At 42.4% G+C, this 20,057-nt stretch overlaps 1 protein-coding gene across 2 annotated transcripts in view; it reads right to left on the bottom strand.

Annotated features, from left to right (window-relative positions):
* igsf21a (immunoglobin superfamily, member 21a) overlaps positions 1-20,057 on the bottom strand; it is a 171,744-nt gene that overhangs the window by 65,339 nt on the left and 86,348 nt on the right. For both annotated transcript variants that reach the window (XM_076743097.1, XM_076743087.1), the window contains exons 3-4: positions 11,971-12,092; positions 1,494-1,612 (exon numbers count right to left, since the gene is read on the bottom strand). In XM_076743097.1, the coding sequence (XP_076599212.1) occupies positions 1,494-1,612; positions 11,971-12,092 (241 nt within the window). The remainder of the gene's footprint in view (positions 1-1,493; positions 1,613-11,970; positions 12,093-20,057) is intronic.

The raw sequence follows: 20,057 nt of genomic DNA on the forward strand, positions 1-20,057 counted from the left end.
TGGAGGAAATTGAAGAATGCAAAGATTCCTCAGTGTTAAATCCATATGATTGATAGGCGGACAGACATAGATAAATAAGCAGAAAGTGTTTTGTCTAAAAATATAAATCTTGGGAATGTAGAGGTCACAGAGATGGCACATACCTCCTCCAGTGCTTAACACTTCTCAACACTTGCCGTTAGAACAGAGAAAAAAAAAACACATAGCTCCTATCAACTCGAAATTTCAGTTGCATCGATTTCTTGACCCTGATAACATACCCTCAGGATTTGGAATCAAGTCTGTTTCTGTTAGGTTCATAGTTGAAGGAAGCAATAACCTTCTAATGGCGGACATTGTGGGTCGAGATCGCCACTGAAATTTGATCAATTGTTCTGTATCCGAAGGCCTTTCAGTCCGCAAAATGTAAAAAGGCTGGGTTCATTAGTTCTTGGTGTAAGACAGTCCTGACAGCAGGATGAAAAAGCAGCCACGGTGGAGAAGGCAAAAATAAATAACAGGAATAATAAATACTGTATCAACCTGAAAATCCACCTCTGTGTAAAATATCTTCAGTATTCATTGGGTGAAGGTGATTAATCCGCTTGTTGCCTGCAGAGTCATTGTTTTCTTCTCTGAGCCAACACCCATCCGAGCCGCGTGTCATTTTTCAACTGTTTTCACACAAATCCTCCACATGCAGCACAAAGAGCTGATGGCTGACCCCAAAACACACACCAGGCTGGTGTGAGACAACCGATCACCGCTATTAGAGCTCAATCAAAATGAAAGAGATCCTCTCATGATCAAGAAGATCATAGTGGAGATCGGACCGATCCACAGTCCCTGAACCTACAATAACTGAATATCAACATATTACCACCATCGTTTATTACACATCCAGAGGTTATGAAGCAGTATTGTCATTAATTTGGAGGTGTGTTTCTGTCTTTGGCCTCTAACTCCTGAGGGAGATATCTGGATCTTTAGCAGGTAAATGCTCCACTGTGTTCACCAGCTAGTCGCTAACTGTGTCTGTCTGCTGTTTGATGCCGGGCAGGAAGCGCAAACAGTTTTTTTTTTTTAGCTGAAAACAGCTGCCTGCTGCAGCCAAACATCACGCTGTGGGAGATGTTAGAATGAATTAAAAAAGAAGAGTGTCCTTGAAACAATGAGCAAAAGCTTAATACAAAACGCTGTAAGTCAGAGTGCCTCCTTCACACCGTCATGTTGTTTTCATATTGTCATTGGTTATTACAGAAATATATTTTAGATGTGACAATCAGCTTAATACTAAAGTTGCAAGTAGTTCACACTTATTTCATTTATTCTTAGCTAATTCCTTGTTACTTGCCTCACATCTGGCTTGAAACCACAGACTTTGAGGGCTCAAAGCCCAGCCCACTGTCCCTCTCCATGCACCAAAACACACTGAACGCTATGAGCAAGAACCTCTGAAGGTATGTTTCCTTGGCTTTATGACATAGATGAAGTGCTGTGATGGTGGTACTCACACATAACAGTAAGAAAAACGTTCCCTGAAGCCAGGACAACCTTCTCCCTCGTTGCCCGGTCATAGATGCCCACGTGGCATTCGTAAGGCCCGTTGTCTGAGATCCGTACCTCTGGGAGCCTGTAAGACACAAGCGTTACACAGTGAGCTGCATTTTAGCAATATTGATACACTCATGCGCAAAGTAAATGTTTGATTAGGAAGTAAATAAACGAGACAAGAGGATGATAAAGACGGCTCAAATCACTGAGAACAGGAGCTAAATTCAGGTCAATCAGTCATCAGACACTTAACTGCTAACAGTCAATAAAGGAGCGGATCTATTCCTCTCAGCATGACGGCGGTTAATTATGTGTTTATTCTGATATTCAAGCGCTCACAGTGTCCAAGGGCACTCAGAGAATATCGACCAAACATCTGAATCCACTGGACCAGAATCCTCCACTTCCACCTGAACTGAAGGAGGCTAAATAAGGGAAAAGTTATGACTTATGTTACTTTAATAGCATCTCCAACAAGCTCAGTGTGATGTGGATTTCTGAAGTATCTCAAATGCTGAAAGTGAAATACTTCAAAATGCAGACTGCTCATGGGTAACAAGCGCGTTGTGTGTTGGCGTTCGTTATTATCTGCTCGCTGTGCCTTTTGGGGCGTCTGTGGCTCAGGAGGGAGAGCGGGTCGCTCGCCAAGCGGGAGGTTTGTGGTTTGATCTCTGGCTCCTCCGGTCTGCACGTCAAAGTGTCCTTGGGCGTAATACTGAACCCCGAATTGCTCCCGAAGGCCGTGCCGTTAGTGTGTGTGCGTGTGTGTGTGTGAACGGCATGTTGCATGTGTTGTAACACACTCTGAGCGGTTGGGAGGCTTAAATTTTTAAACACCGAGAGAGAGCATGTGAAAAACATATAGAAAACCAGTGCATTCAGGTGCTGCTGCATCAAATGAGGGACTTTATTTGACATGACATGTCTATAGTAGCACCTGTAGGGGATGTGAGGGGTGATGAGTGGGCCTGCCCCCCCCCCCCCCCTTCCTCTGGTAGCAGAGAGAGTGCAGGGGCAGCGGTGTTGTTTAGTTGAATATGTTCAGTCTAGGCTGCCTGCCTCATTGATCCTTCATCCGTCTCAGGTTTGGCTCTGACCACAGCTCTGAAACATCAGCAGTCTCACCGAGAGAGAGGATCATAGAGACACACGACTGCGTGTAGTGTTCCTCTAATATTCTCAGAGTATTCCTTTCATATTCATATGATCACTCTGTAGCGTCTGTGCTGCTAAAAACACCCAGACCAAACCACCATTGTAACAAAATATTAGAGGGGAGACATGACTACAAATGAGGTTTTTAGCATTAGTGTTCGGTGAAACCTGGAGTGCAGCAGGTCATGTGACCGGGGGAATTAACCCCCGCTGACCCCATCGCGCTCAGTTCCAACAGTTACATAATTCAAGGCAAAGTTTGTACAGTCAGAAACAAAATCAGCAACTGCAGCAGAGTCCTCTGGGAGGAGTTCATGGGTGTGTGTGGTTGGTGGTGTGGGGGCAGCTCCCATTGGACCATAACCCGCGTTAAAAATGAACACACTGAGATGCACTGTGGTATTTTCGAGGATACAAAGACTTTTCTCCAATACTTCCTTAGTTGGTTTAGAAAGTTAATGCAGTTACAAGTTTGTAAGTTTAGAAACAGTTTTGAAAATATTATTCTACATGCTGGATTCCATGTAGTAGTAGTAGTAGTAAGTACATCGAATCTTTCACTGTCTGTATGTACATTTGCTAAAAGTGTATCTCACTGCTTTAATTCTGTGTTGAAAGATGCTACTCGTAAATTATTGATAAATTATCCTCATCAGCTTATCGTGAACAGCGATGATTTAGTGATGATTCAGCGATTTGCCAGTGTTTAATTAAAAAAAAAAAAGCCATAACTGTGAGAGAGAAAACACAGAAAAACAAAAGCTTCTCATGTTCTCTGAAAGACGCAGACTGAATTCAGGCCGTAAACCTCTTTGATTCCAAACCTGCTTGTTAACCAGCTGACGCCTCTGAGCTCTCGCACGCAGACTAAATAAATAGTGAGACGACACCATCAGCTGGTTCAGCGCTCGCCAGCATTACGATCATGAAAACAAAGTCTAACTCATACAGTGTCACCGTGTCGTACATCTTCATTGCTGTAGTCTGCGTGCTTAAACTGAACAAAACAAACTAAAGTATGAATGAATTCCTCCTTTTGTCATTTTATCAGCGTGTGTGTATTTCAGGGTCTAAATAAAATCTTAACTGAAAGCCTTTAAAACTCCCACTGAGTGCATTATTAATACTGTTTCTTGTCAGTGATTTATTTAGTGAATCATTTATTTATTTTTCACTATTTGTCTGCGATTGGTAATTCTCCCAGAAGGCACATGTTGTCTGCTCGCGAGCGGAGCTGAGCGGCTTGAAGGGCGTCCTCGCTGTGTCGTGTTTTTGGTTTAGTTCATGAGACAAACAGTTACATGGAGGATGTTCTCCGCCTTAATGTGCAGGCCAAGACGTCTGCAGATGTATGTAGGTATATTTCACTCTTTTCGCACATGAACGACTGAAACCACCTCTGGCTTTATGAGAGTGTTTCATAAGACTGAAAAGGAGGTTTGTTCAATGTGAAAAACAAAAAGAAAAAGCAAAGTTTTCTCAAAAGCGAAAGACCTTCAAATAAAAAGTAGAGCACAAAAACACAGACTGAGAGTATATCCCATAACCAACCGAGCTAAAACATAAAAAAGACCCTGCAAAATATCAATACAAAATATGAATCCAAAATGTCAGTTTGATTAATAAAGAACTTAATGATATCCAGGAATTGTGCAATATGAGAAGCTGCAAAAACCCACCAAAAATACTTGGAAAACAGTCAACTAAGCAAAAAAGAATCACTAAAAACACACAAATCTGTCAAATATAAGCAACTAAAATTAGAACTTGCACCCAAAATCCACGACCAAATCAAATTTCTTTCCGACTTCAACGACTTTTAGCCTGCTGACCTCTGACGATCTCGGCCCAGACCCTCATCCTGCAGTGACGCATCTTAGCTGAAACAGGAAGAATCTCATGTAACACCCAGAAGTCACTGCCTGGTGGCTCCACTGCTCTGTGACGTTGGAGTCGCTCAATGACCTCCTCAATGTTTACATCTCTTTACTAATCAGCTGTTTACTTTGACATCCCTCCACTCTGTAAGGTCCAACCAACCAACGAGCTGAAAGCCACTGCAGCTGCACGGAGCAGCAGATTATTGTTGATTTCCAGTGGGATCAACAGTTTAGCAGCACTGTCACATTGAGTCATTGATTCACTGAAATATCAAAATATCCTGAAGTTGTTTGATGGAGCTTTTATTCCGTATCCTGTACTCTTCTTTTGTGGGTGGGTTTCATGATTTCTCAAAAAAGTCTATTAAAAGTGTCCATGTATGTAAGTGCGGCAGGTTTTGATGAGCTATTTTGAGAAAGAGATGTGTGAAACGTATAATTTCAACATGTTTACAGTGAGCAGATCTAAAGCACAACTTTTATTATAGAGCACAGAACTTCAGCACCGTCTTCATTTAATTATAATTTTACTTTTGAGTTTCTTCTTCAGGCGTAATGTTTTTTTTTTTCAGCATTTTTTTTTTTTTTTTGGCCTCCAATTCTGCAGAGCAACAACAGTCAACAATTGCTCAGTCTGTGATCGCAGATGACCATTTTTGAAAGCGAGAGGGAGCGCAATCTGTATTCTGCACTTGGCTAATATGTCAACACTGATAATCAAAGTGAGACACCACCAGTCACATTTAGCCCCTGTGATTTATTCCCACAAAACAGGGACAATTGTCCTTGCCGCCCGGGTGTTTCAAATGGGGACCTCTGTTGGAACAGCGGCAGGTCGCTCACAGCAGCCGGGCTTTAATGAGTTCAGCTGTGTGTGTGCGCGTGCGTGTGCGTGTGTGTGTGTGTGTGTGTGTGTGTGTGTGTGTGTGTGTGTGTGTGTGTGTGTGGAGGAGAGGAGATCGTTGTTTTGGAGAGCAGTCAAATCTGTGTGCCAACAAACATCTTCTACCGTGTGTGTGTGTGTGTGTGTGCATATATATATATATATATATATATATATATATATATATATATATATATATATATATATATATTCCCTCACTTAATAACTATCTTTGAACCACCCTTGAGCAAGAAACTGTCACCTGAACTGAAAAGTTTACAGAAAGAAAAACACTGGAATAAATTTAGCTTATTCCTGTTCCTAGCTTGTCCTGTGAGATCCGAACTATAAGTACACGTATTCTCAACATACTCCATGGTTTGTTATGTCTTTGAACGTGGATTATTTAATCATTTACGTATTGTATGAGTGCTCGTCCTTGGAAGGAAAATCATAGAAATTCATGTTCAGCATCAGTAAAAAAAAGCATTGAGCTCTACTGATGAGACAAATATTTTCCTTCATATCTTTTGCTCTGTGTTCTCTTAGTTCTCTGCAATCCTTTGAGATCTTAAATATTTAACAAAACTTAATAAAACCTGATGAGGAGTTGCAACATTTTTTATCCATTGCCGCCCTCACTGACCAGGACAGTTGAGACCATTAACAAAAACCACCAAATTTTGGCCTTGCCTTCACTGCACAGCAAGTTTTTCTGAATGAACCAATCATGTGCAAATGTTTGAAAAAGGTAGTGAGGACCTGGAGATATGAAGCGAGGATGTCTCCACCAGCGGTTCCTCGAGGGATAAGAATAAAACAACTAAGTCTTGTATTCAGCGCAGTGCAAAATGATGAGAATAGCACAGTTAAACTCTCTGTGGCGGCGGGTGAGGGGAGGTAATTGGCTTCGTCTTGGCTGGCTACATTATAGTAAACGCTGATGTAGCCCATTGCTTTGTTTTTACAAACAAAGCCGTTGATCTGTTATCCACAATCCTGACTGCAGCACTCGTGGATTCCGCCCAAGACAAGTGTAGAGAAAGGGGCCCGGAGATAAGACAATTCAAGGCATGGAAGTATTGCCGGAAGAAGGGTGAGAAGGCCACAAAGAAACCCCCAACCGCAGCATTTCTGAGCGGCTGCCTGCTCCTGAAGTCTTTTACCGGTTTGACAGCGAGACACATCCATCAGAATTAGGCGAAGAAAAAGAGGAAAGGTTGTACTCCTAACATTGAGACTTCTTTTAAATATTAAGACTGGTGGAATTAATTTTTCAACACCCCCTCTAATCTTTGATGTCATGCATTTCAGAGGTGCTAGTCCATTGAGAATCTGTTCGCAAAACTGGAACATGTGACTCTGAGATTACTCAAGCTCTTTTTCACAGCTGTCTCCCATTCACTATTAATGGGTCAGCTAGTGTTTGAAATCCTAATTGGAATGAAACCACCATTTAACTGGAATAACTGAAAGAAACGCTCAAACTTTTGTTCAAATTCTGCTGAATTAGAGTTCTATTGTGAATTCTGCCGCTGTGATCATCCCTATAAATCAGGACTAGCATCGACTGGGCTGCACAGCTTTGAGCGTGCGATTTCACCTCAGGAAAAAGCAGTTTTGAGAGCACATGAGTACACTGTTCAGCAAACATTTTTGAGTCCTGTGTTAACTAAAGTCCACTAGCACTGGATTTATCCTCAGAGAAACCATTCAAGATTTGAGTGTGCCTTTGTGCAGAGTCCTGTTTGCAGTTCCAGACTGTTGTCTCTGTATCCCCTGGATCTGGGTCCCCAACTCCCTCCTGTGAAATAGTTTTTTCCTCACACCTCCCTCTTGTATCTTTTTTAATGTTTCACTGTTTCTTGTGAGACAGTTTATGAGTTATTTTATCCTTTGTTCTGAAATTACAGTACCCATTGTTCAGTGAGTTGTAAAAATCTGATTAGCAGTGACACAAATCAAGGTAGACGCTGGGGGAAGTAACTAAAAAAAAAACACATAAAATAAAAACATATTAAGCTTTTTTCAAAGCTTTGAAAACAAGAATTAGTGTCAGCACAACTTAGATATGATAAATACACAACAAATGACAAGTGAATAAGTAATTGAATTAACAAGTAATTTCCAGCAAACTGCATTAAATACACCACAAAATCTCTGTCGTGCACCAAAAAACAGCACATACACGTCGGAGATCGATAGCAATGGGCCCCCATGGAGGAGCAGCAAAAACAGCACACGGCAAAGAGAGATCGATTGTCCCCTAGGAGTTGCATCTGAAAGCTCTTTCCTGTTATGTAGGCCTTCCTGCAGAACTCCTCCTGCCTACAAATGCAAGCAAATGCAAGTGCCGAGGTGGAGAGTGAAAAAGAGCAGTCTTGACGGAGCGGCGTCTGATCGCTCATCCAGTCAATCTCTGCGTCAAATTCACTAGTACATTGTCAGATAGTCTTTCTGGCCCCAGGCATTAAAGTCGCCGGCCCTCCACGGGTCAGAACCGGCGCCTGCAAGGCCGCACACACTCGATATAAAAGCAGAGACAAATTGCCGAGGGGGCGGGATGCAAAGAGAGGTGTGTAATCACCCGTGTTTCCTTACGGAATGAGCGAGAAACAAAATGACGAGGATCATGCTGTGATTCTCTGAGTACCAAGGGAGGTGTGATTGGCTTTGTGCTGGCTGGTTACATTATAGTAATTGCTGATGTAGCTCTTCTCTCTGCTCTTATCCACAAAGCTTCAGTTCTGTTGTTTGCTATCCCAAGAAACGCATTCAGGATTCAAATCCACACAAATACAGAGTGGAGAGCTCAAGGATAAAAAGGTAGAAAGCATGGAGATATTGCTGGAAGAAGAGTAAAGACCTACACACAAACCTCACTAAAAAGGCTTTTTGCTGATTACAGTAGCTTTAAAGCCCCATTCAACATGCACTGAATTGATGTATTAGCTATTATTCATTACCAAAAACTGCTCATCATTCACAAAGAATAATCATTCCAGTAAATTCTTAAATACTCTTTTACACCTAAAAAACAAAAATTGATGAGACACTCCTCAAAAAGCTTCAAAAGGTGATTTGGCATCGTTTTGTTTGGACTGAAAGCAATTTGCAACCATATTTTGTCAACAAATCAAAACACACCCACAGAGGTAAATTCTCTCTTGTTCATGTGGGGCGCCTCGGTGGACCCACTCACCTTCAGCGTAAGATTGAGAGGGAAGATATCAAAACCAACATTTTTAATTTGCAACTCTAATCAAAATAAAATTGAGAAAGACATTCTTAACGTGACTTCCCACAGGAAATATTTATCAATTACTCAAACGCCTTACTGAGCTGCGTTACCTCCTCCAATTGCCAGTGCAACAACAAGGCTCGTCTATCAGACTTAGAGCGAGGGGGGTAAAACAAACGCACGGTCCGCCAGAATCGCTCCCATGAAATTTTAAGACTGAAGAAATTATTTTTTGATCACCCTCAGCCAGTCAGGCTCCCTCAGTTATATACACGACTCACAAAGCAATTTGAAGGAGACAAGGAATTTCAATTTTCTCTTTGTGTTTGGCTGTTGCTGCACAGTCATACGTCTGTAAATTGACATTTGGGGACACATCTCTTCCAGTGTTAAGTAATTTGTCATTGCCAATGTTCAGAACAGCCTCAAACAACAGCATCATTTTCACTGCTCGTAGGTTTCACTGCACATTCCCTATCAGACTTACTTCCACGCAGTGCTGTCTGCAGCTTGTCTCTTGTCTTTTTTCTGCCACAAGTGTCCCTCCAATGACTGACAACGCCAGCGCGAAGCAAAACAGCATTTTATATGGCCAGCTGCAACCTTTTATTAGACACATTCTCAGCTTGTACCCTCAGAAAAAAGCAGACATGTCCTTTTCCAGACTTCCAATAGGGATTTAGCTAACATAAAAAGGCTTCATAATCCTAGCTTAGCCAACAGAGTCCTCATCTATGACTTATATAATGTTAGCTATTGTTCCTACAAGTGGATCAATACTTCATTAAGCGTTCTCGTCTGCAGCTTCCAGGTGTGAATGCGTGTAACTGTGTGATCAGGACGTTCCTGCAGAGACCGGCTTCCTCTCAGTGAAACTTACCTGAATGACAACAAAATTTATAATATTATTAACCCATCCCTGCAGCTACAGCACAATTCATCCGTTGCCCTCCAAAATGACCACTATGACCGCGAGAAAAATGATTCACAGGAGGGTCTTCTGATCTTCCACCTCTCGTTTCATCATGGAAAAAGATGTGGACATGGATAAAAGGAAGCAATGTTGACCGTTGGCAGGAGACGGGATACGTACCGCAGTCTCCAGTGTCAACATCAGACAATTTTTACTGTATGCTCAACCATCCACCCTGATCTTCTCCCATGAGAGGCTCTGTGGTGCTATAACATCACGCAACCTCCACTGTTGCTTTAGAGGGAGGGCAATCATTATTGTCACAACCTCAAGATCAGGAAAACGTAACCGTAAGTCATTTTTAAATTTGATCCCACAGCCGATTCTGTATGTTTGCATTCAAGTCAAGGAAATTACACGCAAACACATAACTCATGACAAATTTAAGGATTTTTTTTTTTTTTTTTTTTTTTTAAATCTTCAGATTTGAGCTTGAACGCTGGAGGTCATTCAAACATCAAGTGTCATCAGAGACATGAAAGATCTGTCATTTGTCTTTCAAGAACCAATCTACGCAATGGTACTCGAATACAGAGGAGGTTACAGCTGCATCTATTCTTAGGAGGAGTTCGACTAACAGCTGTCAAAGCCAGTCAAGACTGAGCAATCTCACATGAGGCTCGTCTATGAACCGAAAGCAGGCACGTGAGGGAAAAATCACCTTGATTACTGTTACTCCATTACGGTAGAGTAATCACATATTGCAGTGAGAAGAAAGTATTCTACAAAAGGAAAAGCTAAAAATATACTTTTCTGCAAAATGCTCTGAGTTTATAAAAGATACAGCATATTGAGGCATTCATTTTTGGTCGTACAAGTGGATTTGTCAGACTGCTAAGGCTTTGTACAGAAGATTTACCATTCTCAGGTGGAAATGGGAGATTATAGCGAGTAAAAATTCAGCTTTTTGCATTTCTTAGTAGTGTTGAGCTTCTGTGTTACACCGTGAAAGTGGGACCGTGACCAGTCAGAGGGAATTCTTTCTTGGATGGAAGAATGGTGTGACTGTGGCAGGAGTCCACGTTTCTCTCTGGCTGACTAACACAGGCTAAGCATTCAGATACAGATCCGGATACAGGTCAGTGCAGGTAGCATCCAGCTGTTTCGTTTTAAACCCCGTCCTCCATTTGGTGTGTTATATTAGACTTTCTCTCACTTCCTCTCTCTGTATGTCTGTGTGTGTGGGCGTCAAGGCGTGGGGGGGGGGGTTATGTTTTCAGTTTATGTGTACATTCATGTTTCCATGTCTGTGTGCATGTAAGTGTGTACACCATTCTATTGTGATGATGTCTACTCTCCCAAAGGGTTAGTAGGATTGTCCAGATAAATCATCCTCAGCTGGGCAGCCACACCACACATGAGGGGGGGAAAAAAAAGAGGGAAGGAGGGGAAAAAAAGGAGAAATAAATCCGAAGAGGTGGGAACATACATGAGTGGAATCAAAGAAAAGCAAGAGAAGACAAAGATGAAAGGGGGTGATGAAAGTGGGATCATTGCAGAAGGATGCAAAGAGTGAAGCATTTCAGTTTTGACTGAAGTCGTAGGTGCCATGTCTGGCCGGCTCTTCCTTTGTGTTGTTGAACATTCAAACAGGGATATCTGCAGTAGGATGAGAGCCAGTGCAGAGGGAGCAAGAAATGAGGAGATGGGCAGACAGCTGCCAGCCGTATTGTTGAAGCCTGGGGTAAAGGAAGGCAGTCCCCACGACGCCTTAAACGTGTAATCAAGCCAACCGGAGCCAGATGACTCCTCGTCCTACTACTCCCCCCTTCTCCATCTCTTGCTCTCTCTGAGTAAAACCTGTTAATGCACACACAGTGGGGTTGTCTATGCACTGGATCATGATCTGAGATGCATCTGCATGTTCACCTCCTTGATATTATGCCTAAGGAGGGCGGCGCTACCTGGGATATATGCAGTGGCCTGGCCAGATGTTCGCTAAGTCTTGGACGCTGAACTTGTTATCCCGAGCAGAGTTGCTGATTAGAATTTGTCAGTGCCTCCTGTCCTCATGTAATAATGCACTGACCCCATCCTACGGTCACTCCAGTCTGGCCTGGTCTGACCAGCAGCAGATGGCTGAGGATGAAGTTGTGCAGCACAGAGCGGGAGCTCATGTAGGTGTGTTTACTATCACAGTATCAAGAGGTTGTTCGATTAAACTGCAAGTTCAAATTTTTTCACTTTTCATTCATTCACTGGTGCTGCAAAGTGAATGGAGTAAAAACAGAGTAGTTAACACAGTGAATACACTACAAGTAAGTAGTCTTGTTTCAAATTAAAGTTAATTGATTTTGAGGCTCACCGGACGGTTGATTGGTACACAAGGTCTTCACGCCTGCGGTAGTCCTCCATGTGAGAGTAATTGGTATTAAACATAGCATCGTAGGTGAAGATTTTCTGCTTGATGGTTCCTCCATCTGTGACCTGTGAAGCAAAAAGAGAGAGCATTAATAAGATGATTCCTGTAATGATGGATGGGACAAGGCCTTCCTTCTTGCCCCTAGAGCTCCTCCTACACATAAACTGTTGTCCTATGGCCTGGAGTGTAGATCGCACTCCTGCCTGCAATTAACTCATTGATTCATTTGCAGCCATGATAAGCCCATTCCATATAATGTCTAAAGCAAGGGATTGAGAACCTGCTGACATGATAGCAGCGAGACAGTCTCTTAGGTAGCTGCCAGGTTGTGTTTGTGCACATGGTTAAGTCTTAATGAAGACTGACACAGTACGGTGTTCTGTATGTGTCAAGCAGTCTGCTTTCTGCAGAGGTAATGGCTTGTGACGAGATACTGCAGAGGTAGGGGGACAGGATATTCAAAACACTGGTCTCATCTCTTTTTTTTTTTTTGCGCATGGTAGATGATGGAGTAGTTCTTTCCTTTGTAATATTCACAGGAGTGTTAAAGTCACTTAGCATTTGAATGACTGTGATTTCTCCTCTCCTCAGAAGCCACAGACAGCCATAAAGGAAAAAGGGTGACAGGATTTTAATGGAGCCACTAATGCTGCTTTGAAGGAGGAAATTGTTGGTGGGCCAGGGATCCTTCTTCCGTTTGCCAGTGAAGATGCTATCGTTCTGATCCAATCCAATCCCTTCACTGAGGTAAACAACGTCAAAGCCTTTCATGATTAGTCCATATAATATATAATGTACACATTCGCCTCATGAAGAGACAAAGCTAAATTGTATTTATGTTAGCAAACAATTGTTCCTGGTGAATGTGGTGTAACTCATTTAACCTCTTGCCTCTGGAGAAAGCACTCTGCCTCAGGCTTAGTTTACTAAGTGGTACTGCACAGGGAGTTGGCAGTGCTGAAACAACCAAAAGCGGGAGTGTGGAAATAAATTACCTTTGTCACATGTAACCAATAAGAAGGAGGCTTTTAGATATTTTTACAGATTTAAAAGTAAAGGTCAAGATGCTTGTTTGCACGAATGTTTTGAAAGTACAATGTGCAAGAATTGGCCGTCTGTCGAGGGTCGCTCAAAGAAACAGGGGGCAGCATATCACCAGAGTAACTGCTGCTCACTACACTCTTTGCTGTGGCTATCTTTGGCTGTAGCCACTAGCTGCCATTAGCTATTTACCTCAGTTAGCTGGGGAGCTAATGGCCTTTTTAACTAACTGGAGTCTATTCAACTGAGAACTTAGAGCGCAGGCAGATTGTTGGTGTTCGCGCTGCAGGCGGACACGGCCGGATCAGGAGCAAACGCATTCTCCAAGGTCGAGTTCCGACCATCACTCTGAATCGAGGGACAATGAAGACACGGCAGGCCGAGTCAGGAGAACTCGGAAAAGCAGCATTTATAGCTGGAAAAGTTTTGCATCAAACTCGGAGAACCAAACCAGAGATGGTGATTGTTGTTAGAGTGGAAGGTCAAGGTGATTTTGATGCACTTTATCACGTTTCTGTCAAGTTTGAATGAAGTATGTTTTACAGAGAGTTAACTTGGCAATGAAGCTCATCTTGGTTCAGTGAAGGAGAGATACTTGAATTCTGCAGGTGTGCAGTTTTATTTTTCTGTTTAATACATATAACATTTCTTTTCTTGAGTATATTGTTCATTTATCAGGCCAAAAAAGCCAAAAGTGCTTGTGAAATGTAACAAACTCGCTACTCAAATAGACCTCCCAGCTGAAACCTATGCTATTACGAGACAGGACGGGCCAGGGCTAGCTGGTTAGCATGTTAACTTCAGGTGATATCTCTGCAATGCAAAACACGTCAAAAACTAAAACTAAAAAGAAAAAAAAAATTCTGGACATATCTTACACATTGCACCTTTAAAGCATTCCTCCACTTGAGCATATGATTTCAGACCTGTGACACCATTCAGCTAAGAAAAGTTTGCCACCCTTGTCAAGACCTTTGAGTGTTTTGGGCCATTTGCTCATTTTTAATATCAGATCAGGTGTGTAGACATCGAGCAATGATGTGGCTTTGTTTAGACCTACAGAAAAGGGAGAGGCAACAGGAAAAGGTCAGCCTCTAAAAGCAAAGCAATGTCTGAAAATTGTGCTTTCCAACCACCCAGACTTGTGTCACCACTGTAGTTACAGTAATGGACCTTTTAGAAATATCACCATAGGGAGTCAAAAGACATTTCTATCTGACATGGCTATACAGCACCATGTGAAAATGGCTGAACAGAGCTAAAAAAAAGAGTACCACCCTTAACTTTCTTGATGTATGAGACCCACAGTATATGGAAAGTTAAGAGGCAGCACATTTTTACTGGATTAATAATGAGATGTCAGAGAGACATAAGGTGATATACCCGACAGATTAGTACAGTATGAGACAAGCATTTATAAAGACAAATTATGCAACAAACCCGTCAGTGAAATTGGAATGGTTCATTTCCAGTCACTTGCTTCTATATTTCTCAATTTCACACAGGAATAGTGCTTGGGCAAGCACCTGTGAGACTAAATCAAATATATTTCCATTCTACAAAAGGATTTTCCTCATTTCTATTTGCAATCTTTAAAAGCTGATCTGCTTACGTCCCTGACAGTCTCAGAATATTTTGCTGCCATTAAGTGTAAACAACCGAAGTCAGACGGGCCAAATATATTTCTTTTTATTGATACTCATTATTTTCTTGCTTGTTTGTTTTGAACAACCCAAAGTCTTTCACTAGAACAGCCATTCGAGTCAAATACTTCAACTTTCGTAATTGGCACTGCATACCGGGGGTTTTTGCCCACCGCATTAATCACTGGATACGACAAAACAACAAGAATCATTGCAAAAAACGATGCAAAGCTGCATTCTGGCAATAGGAAAACCAACATGGCATTCTGCATGTGTATGTGCACGTCTTGGCGTGTACACATTCTGCACATCAGCAGTCACCTTTTAGCTGACCTAAAGCAGCCATTGATGTGTTTAGCCCTCAGGCAGCAGTGGCTGTGAACAACTGACTGTGTGACTTTACACATGGCACTTTCATCAATTTTGGATTGACCACATTTTAGCTTGTTAGCAGCTAACAGTAATACTTAGTCTGCTCACCTTGTTAATACATCTCATCAACATGCTTACTAATTTAAAAGTCTTTAGTCACATGCAAAAATGAGATTGGGTTGGTGTGTTGAATCAGCCTGCTGTGAGTAAGGTAACAGTGCAAAATAATAAAATCTTTTTATAGCCAGGCAGTTACATACTAGGCATTAAAGCTCACAGGCAATTCTCCGGTGGACTTTTATAAAAGCGCCAGCATTGCTTCCTCTGAGATTTGCACTAACTGCATCACTTCTGTTGGAGCTACATCTCTGAGTTGGCACTAACACGATGGCCTGGAGGTAACTGTCCAAGTCCTCATGTGAGTGTTGGTCAGGTCTGAGATGACACACACCCTCCATAGGACTGACCTCCTGTGTGTGTTTGTGACCTAAGCTTGACTAAATCCAATGACCTCGCTACTGTTGCAGATTTTCCATCTCTGTTGCAGACATCTGTTGAAAAGTACAACTGACACTGTACCTTGCGTAAGCTACTGTAGGTAATACTTTGGAAGCCTTTTCCAACGGCAGAAATAGAACTAGTACGTGCAAGCAGTAATAACCAGCAGAGCTAAAAAGACAAAGGATTCCACAGACAGAAGCTCAAACATCATTACCACAATCTGGTAGAAAAAGACATCAGAGTGTTTAATTGTCAAGTGATCTCCTGGAAGTGCAGTGGAAACACTGGGACACCACAGCAATGAAGAATTGAAAAAGATACAAGAACGTGTGGATTATCTCTTCAAAACGGGGCTGTACGTAGTTTTTTTTTAAGGATGTTATTAGTTTTAATCGTTGGTTCAGATCAGATAAATAGGCATGCCTGAGACTGCCTGTGACATTCACATTATCAGTATTTCAAAGCTATTTATTTTCCATTTAACCAAGTGACAGTGAAAGCTATTCTTGCATAAGGGGGGGAAAAGACATGACTGCTTATTTGCACATATGAGCCAGTGAAACTATTTTAAGCAATGGTTTACAAATTCCCTGCAAAAAAGCTCACTTCCACTTCTATCCTAACACACTGCAGCTGAATTTAAAGCTACAAGGCTTCATAAACCGATGCAAAAGTGCTCTGCTGGCCCTGAAGCACTGAGGTGAGTTGGAGACGTTTTCAAGCCGTCTCCTCTTTCACAGTCCATCTAATCCAACAAGCATTACAATTGCTTCCGTCCTCCCCCTGAAAAACCTGGTGGATAATGCAGGTGTCAGATTTCTGGTTGTCTGGAAGCCATAAGGACCAGAGAGGATATTTCTGCCTCAGACAGGTCATCTCTGTGGCACCCTCTCTTTATCTATCCCTCCTTAATGATTTCACCTCTTAATTAAGACTGACCCGTAAACCCCTGTGTAATAAATCTGAAAGAATCTGCACATCAGTGGATGTCTCCCTATCCCCACAACGGGACCTGTTTGTGATATAAATGACTGACTATGGAAGGAATAGAACAGTGAAAAGGGAGAGAGTGGGAGGGGAAAAAGAGAGCCAAACTGTGCCAAAACGGCTGTACAAGAGGGAGGGCAAGAGGGAGATGAATACTCTTTGATTGCAGAAAAGCACCGTTGGGGAAGCAAAGCTTTGCTACAACAGCTTTGTTGAATCCAGGCCATGCAATACATATGAGGCACAGAGACACCAAACCTCTCCAACACTCGGCCATCTGGAGATATGAAAAGACAGGCATGGGTGGTAGAGGGTCAGCTACCCCTCCCTTGTCTGCATTGTGGCAGATAGTGGATATTGGCTGAGGGAATAGCCAACAGGCGAAAGACAAGTCCACGACAGGTAGCTGACAATGGGGTGAGTTTGAAGGTGCTCAAAACAGGGTCCTGTGCCTCTCCTGAGATGTGATAATGCCAAGATCTCTCCAGACGGAGGGGCTCCTGTATCCTTCCCGGCTAGCCAGCTGAGCTGACTCTCTAATGATGCTGCCTATTATTGGGGTCAGATTAGGACTGGGTCTCAGGGGTTAACCAGAGCCCTCCCTCTGCCTGTCTGGGGTGGGCCTATTTATAGGCTGCAGCTGCATCAGCAGCCACTGGAGGAAATTCAGCTAACACACTGCAGGCCAACTGTGAGAGATTCAACCTGAATCCTGCTTTATAATTTCAGGCGGCAGTCAGAGAATCACTACAGCAAGTCCTTTATAGTATTTTTCATGCTGGTTAGAAAGAGAGATGAAAAATGAAATGCACTGCACGATTTTCTAATCTCCACATGCAAAGATATGAGGACCTCATGGGGTTTAATGTTATGCTAAGATAGGGCTGAGTAATAACAGTATGTTCTTCACATGGTGTCTTCTAAGTAGATGATAATGGTTTTAAAGAAACGTTCATTCGTATTTTACCAGCATTTCTTTGTGATCTGAATCTACGAGTCTGACGATTGCATAAGATGGACAGCGGCATGGTCTCACATAATGTCTTAATGAGATTTATTCCCATTCAGTCCCTCATTTAAAGACTTAGACAAGCAGCAACAAAAGAGATGATCAGAGCATTCATGAACCAGCTTGGCACTTTCCTTCATATCCGTGCTAATTTTCCTAATATTATTATCTTGCAAAGTGTCTTTTTGAAACGGGGCACAAGCATTGGAGACATTGTCTTATTTGGAAAATTGGTATAATTGCTGAGCTCAAGAACAAAATTAATACACAACCACCCTGTTACATGTGAGACTAGGGCAGACCTTTTCTCATATTTGAAATCAACTTACCTTTACTTCTAATGTTTATGTTTCTCCTTACGACGCAGTGTTATAGCAATGATTATACTCTCTATTTTTCATCATTTGTCATATTTTTTCCTCTATTTTCTTCTACGGCACAGAATAGTTGTGAATTACGAGGTCTTGGTTGCATCTTCAGAGGCTTATCCTGAAAACAGTAACAATATCTTGATGAATATACATAGATAGTGTAATAAAACATAAGCAAAGAAAGCCAGAACATACAGGAAAAGATTCCTGACATTAGGTTGTAAAGCACAGAGCCTTCCCCTTCCATTAAATACAGAAGAACAACAAGCCACCTCTGAGCCTTTGAGCTACTGTAACAAACAGACAGACAACTGCACTGCACACTGGGAGATATGCAGTATGTGAGGTAAGGGAGTGCTAAGGTACAACAATAACGCACCATGCCCGAGTAAGAGAAGAGATTAAATTCGCTGTCATTGCTTTTATGGAGCACAAAGCATTATATACAAGGGACAATACAGAGGGAAGTGTTGCAAAAGTGTTGTACCTAAAAAAGTGTAATAAAGTGAAGAAAATACGATGCAGCAGGATAAAAGTGCATCGTGTATTAACTTTATTAGTCTGCAGCACTTAGAGCTGCCAAGTGTAACTAGGGGGAACGCTGAGGTGTTGATATGGCATGCCTGCTGACTGAGGAGGACCGTAAGTGATGGCCACTGTACGTCTGTGGAGGTGCTGTGTCGTGTTGATCTCCATTCAGCAGGCAGATCCAGCAGCACCGGTGGCCCTGCCTCTTAACCTGTGCATTTACAGCTCTGCATGCTGTGCTCCCCTACTGGCAGCTGAGTGACAGAGGACTTGGTTAAAGGGATTTCATGCTTCAAATGACAGGCTGCTCTCCTCCCTCTGTCTGTCACCGCTCTCAGTGGGGAACCACAGCTAATTCAGGCTGGTAGCTAACTGATGATGCAAACATGTACAGTACCTTTGATGCTCAGATTGGCTTATCGTGCAATGCCACGCTAATTCAAAAGGATGCTGAATTTGCAGGAAAAGTGAGATCAGCAATACCTTTATAGGAAAGCTGGTTCAAAACTGATAACAGGGATTCAACAGGTTTTAGCACATCCAGTGTGATTTTGGGATATTTGTTAGAGAGATACATTTGCCAAGATGGTTCATTGCGACACTGTATAACTGAAGTCTGTGACCAGGTCATCATGGACATCTCACATTGTTCGCAAAATATATTATTCCACCCACAGTTTTTATCAGTGTAATCTGTTCGTTTGAAAATTTCCGGCTCAGTGGCAATGCTTACCAATCAGGAGCTTTTATGTGACTGTGTGAGTCTTCAGTATGACAAGTTTGCCGTGCCGCCTATATACACACACGGGGTAAAGGCGGACAGCATGATCAGTGGACATTTTATCTGGCACATTACTGGCGTCACATGCTCCCGCTCTGCTGTCAGGCATTTTCATTCCAATATTACAGAGTACAAACAGGTTGTGATTGGCTGCTGCTGGAACTGCCAGATTACATACAAGGATTAGAGCTGGGCTTCATGAAAACTGTGCCACCAACAGGAACAGACCAGCTGCATTCAGCTGCACCCTGGAGGCAGCAGGGTGAGGGTCAGGCACAGCCAGGGTATAAATTCAGGCAGTTAAGCGTTATGCAAGCGTGTTATCTAAAGCCATCTGAGACAAGGCCATCCAGAGATGGTTATTATGGCTGTCATTCGGAGGGAGACAGGCTGTCTGTGGGCTGACAGCGAGGAGGTGATGAGATCAAAGCAGGTCCGACTTGTTGGAGACGGCTGATCTACAGTATATTGGTTATTATATTGTTACTACGTATAGTAGGCGGCATTGCCAGGACTACATTTTACACATTGATGAAAAAGATGGAGAAAGCTCATTATTTCTGAATGAATTTAAATGGTGCTAACCTATGAAAAGTGACTTGCGTGGCCCCTGCTCATATTCCATGAGTGGCTTGGAAAATCGGGGCAGGGAATCACTCATCTACCTCAACAATTACCACTGAAGTGCCCATGAGCAAAGCACTTCTAACCAAATTGAACCAGTGAAGCTGATTCGCTAACTGTGGTTGTTCTGGGCAGCTCTCTGTAAATCCTCACAGCTGGCACAGCTGGAAAAG

The sequence above is a fragment of the Chaetodon auriga genome, chromosome 2 (assembly GCF_051107435.1).
Source record: "Chaetodon auriga isolate fChaAug3 chromosome 2, fChaAug3.hap1, whole genome shotgun sequence".
NCBI lineage: Eukaryota > Metazoa > Chordata > Actinopteri > Chaetodontiformes > Chaetodontidae > Chaetodon > Chaetodon auriga.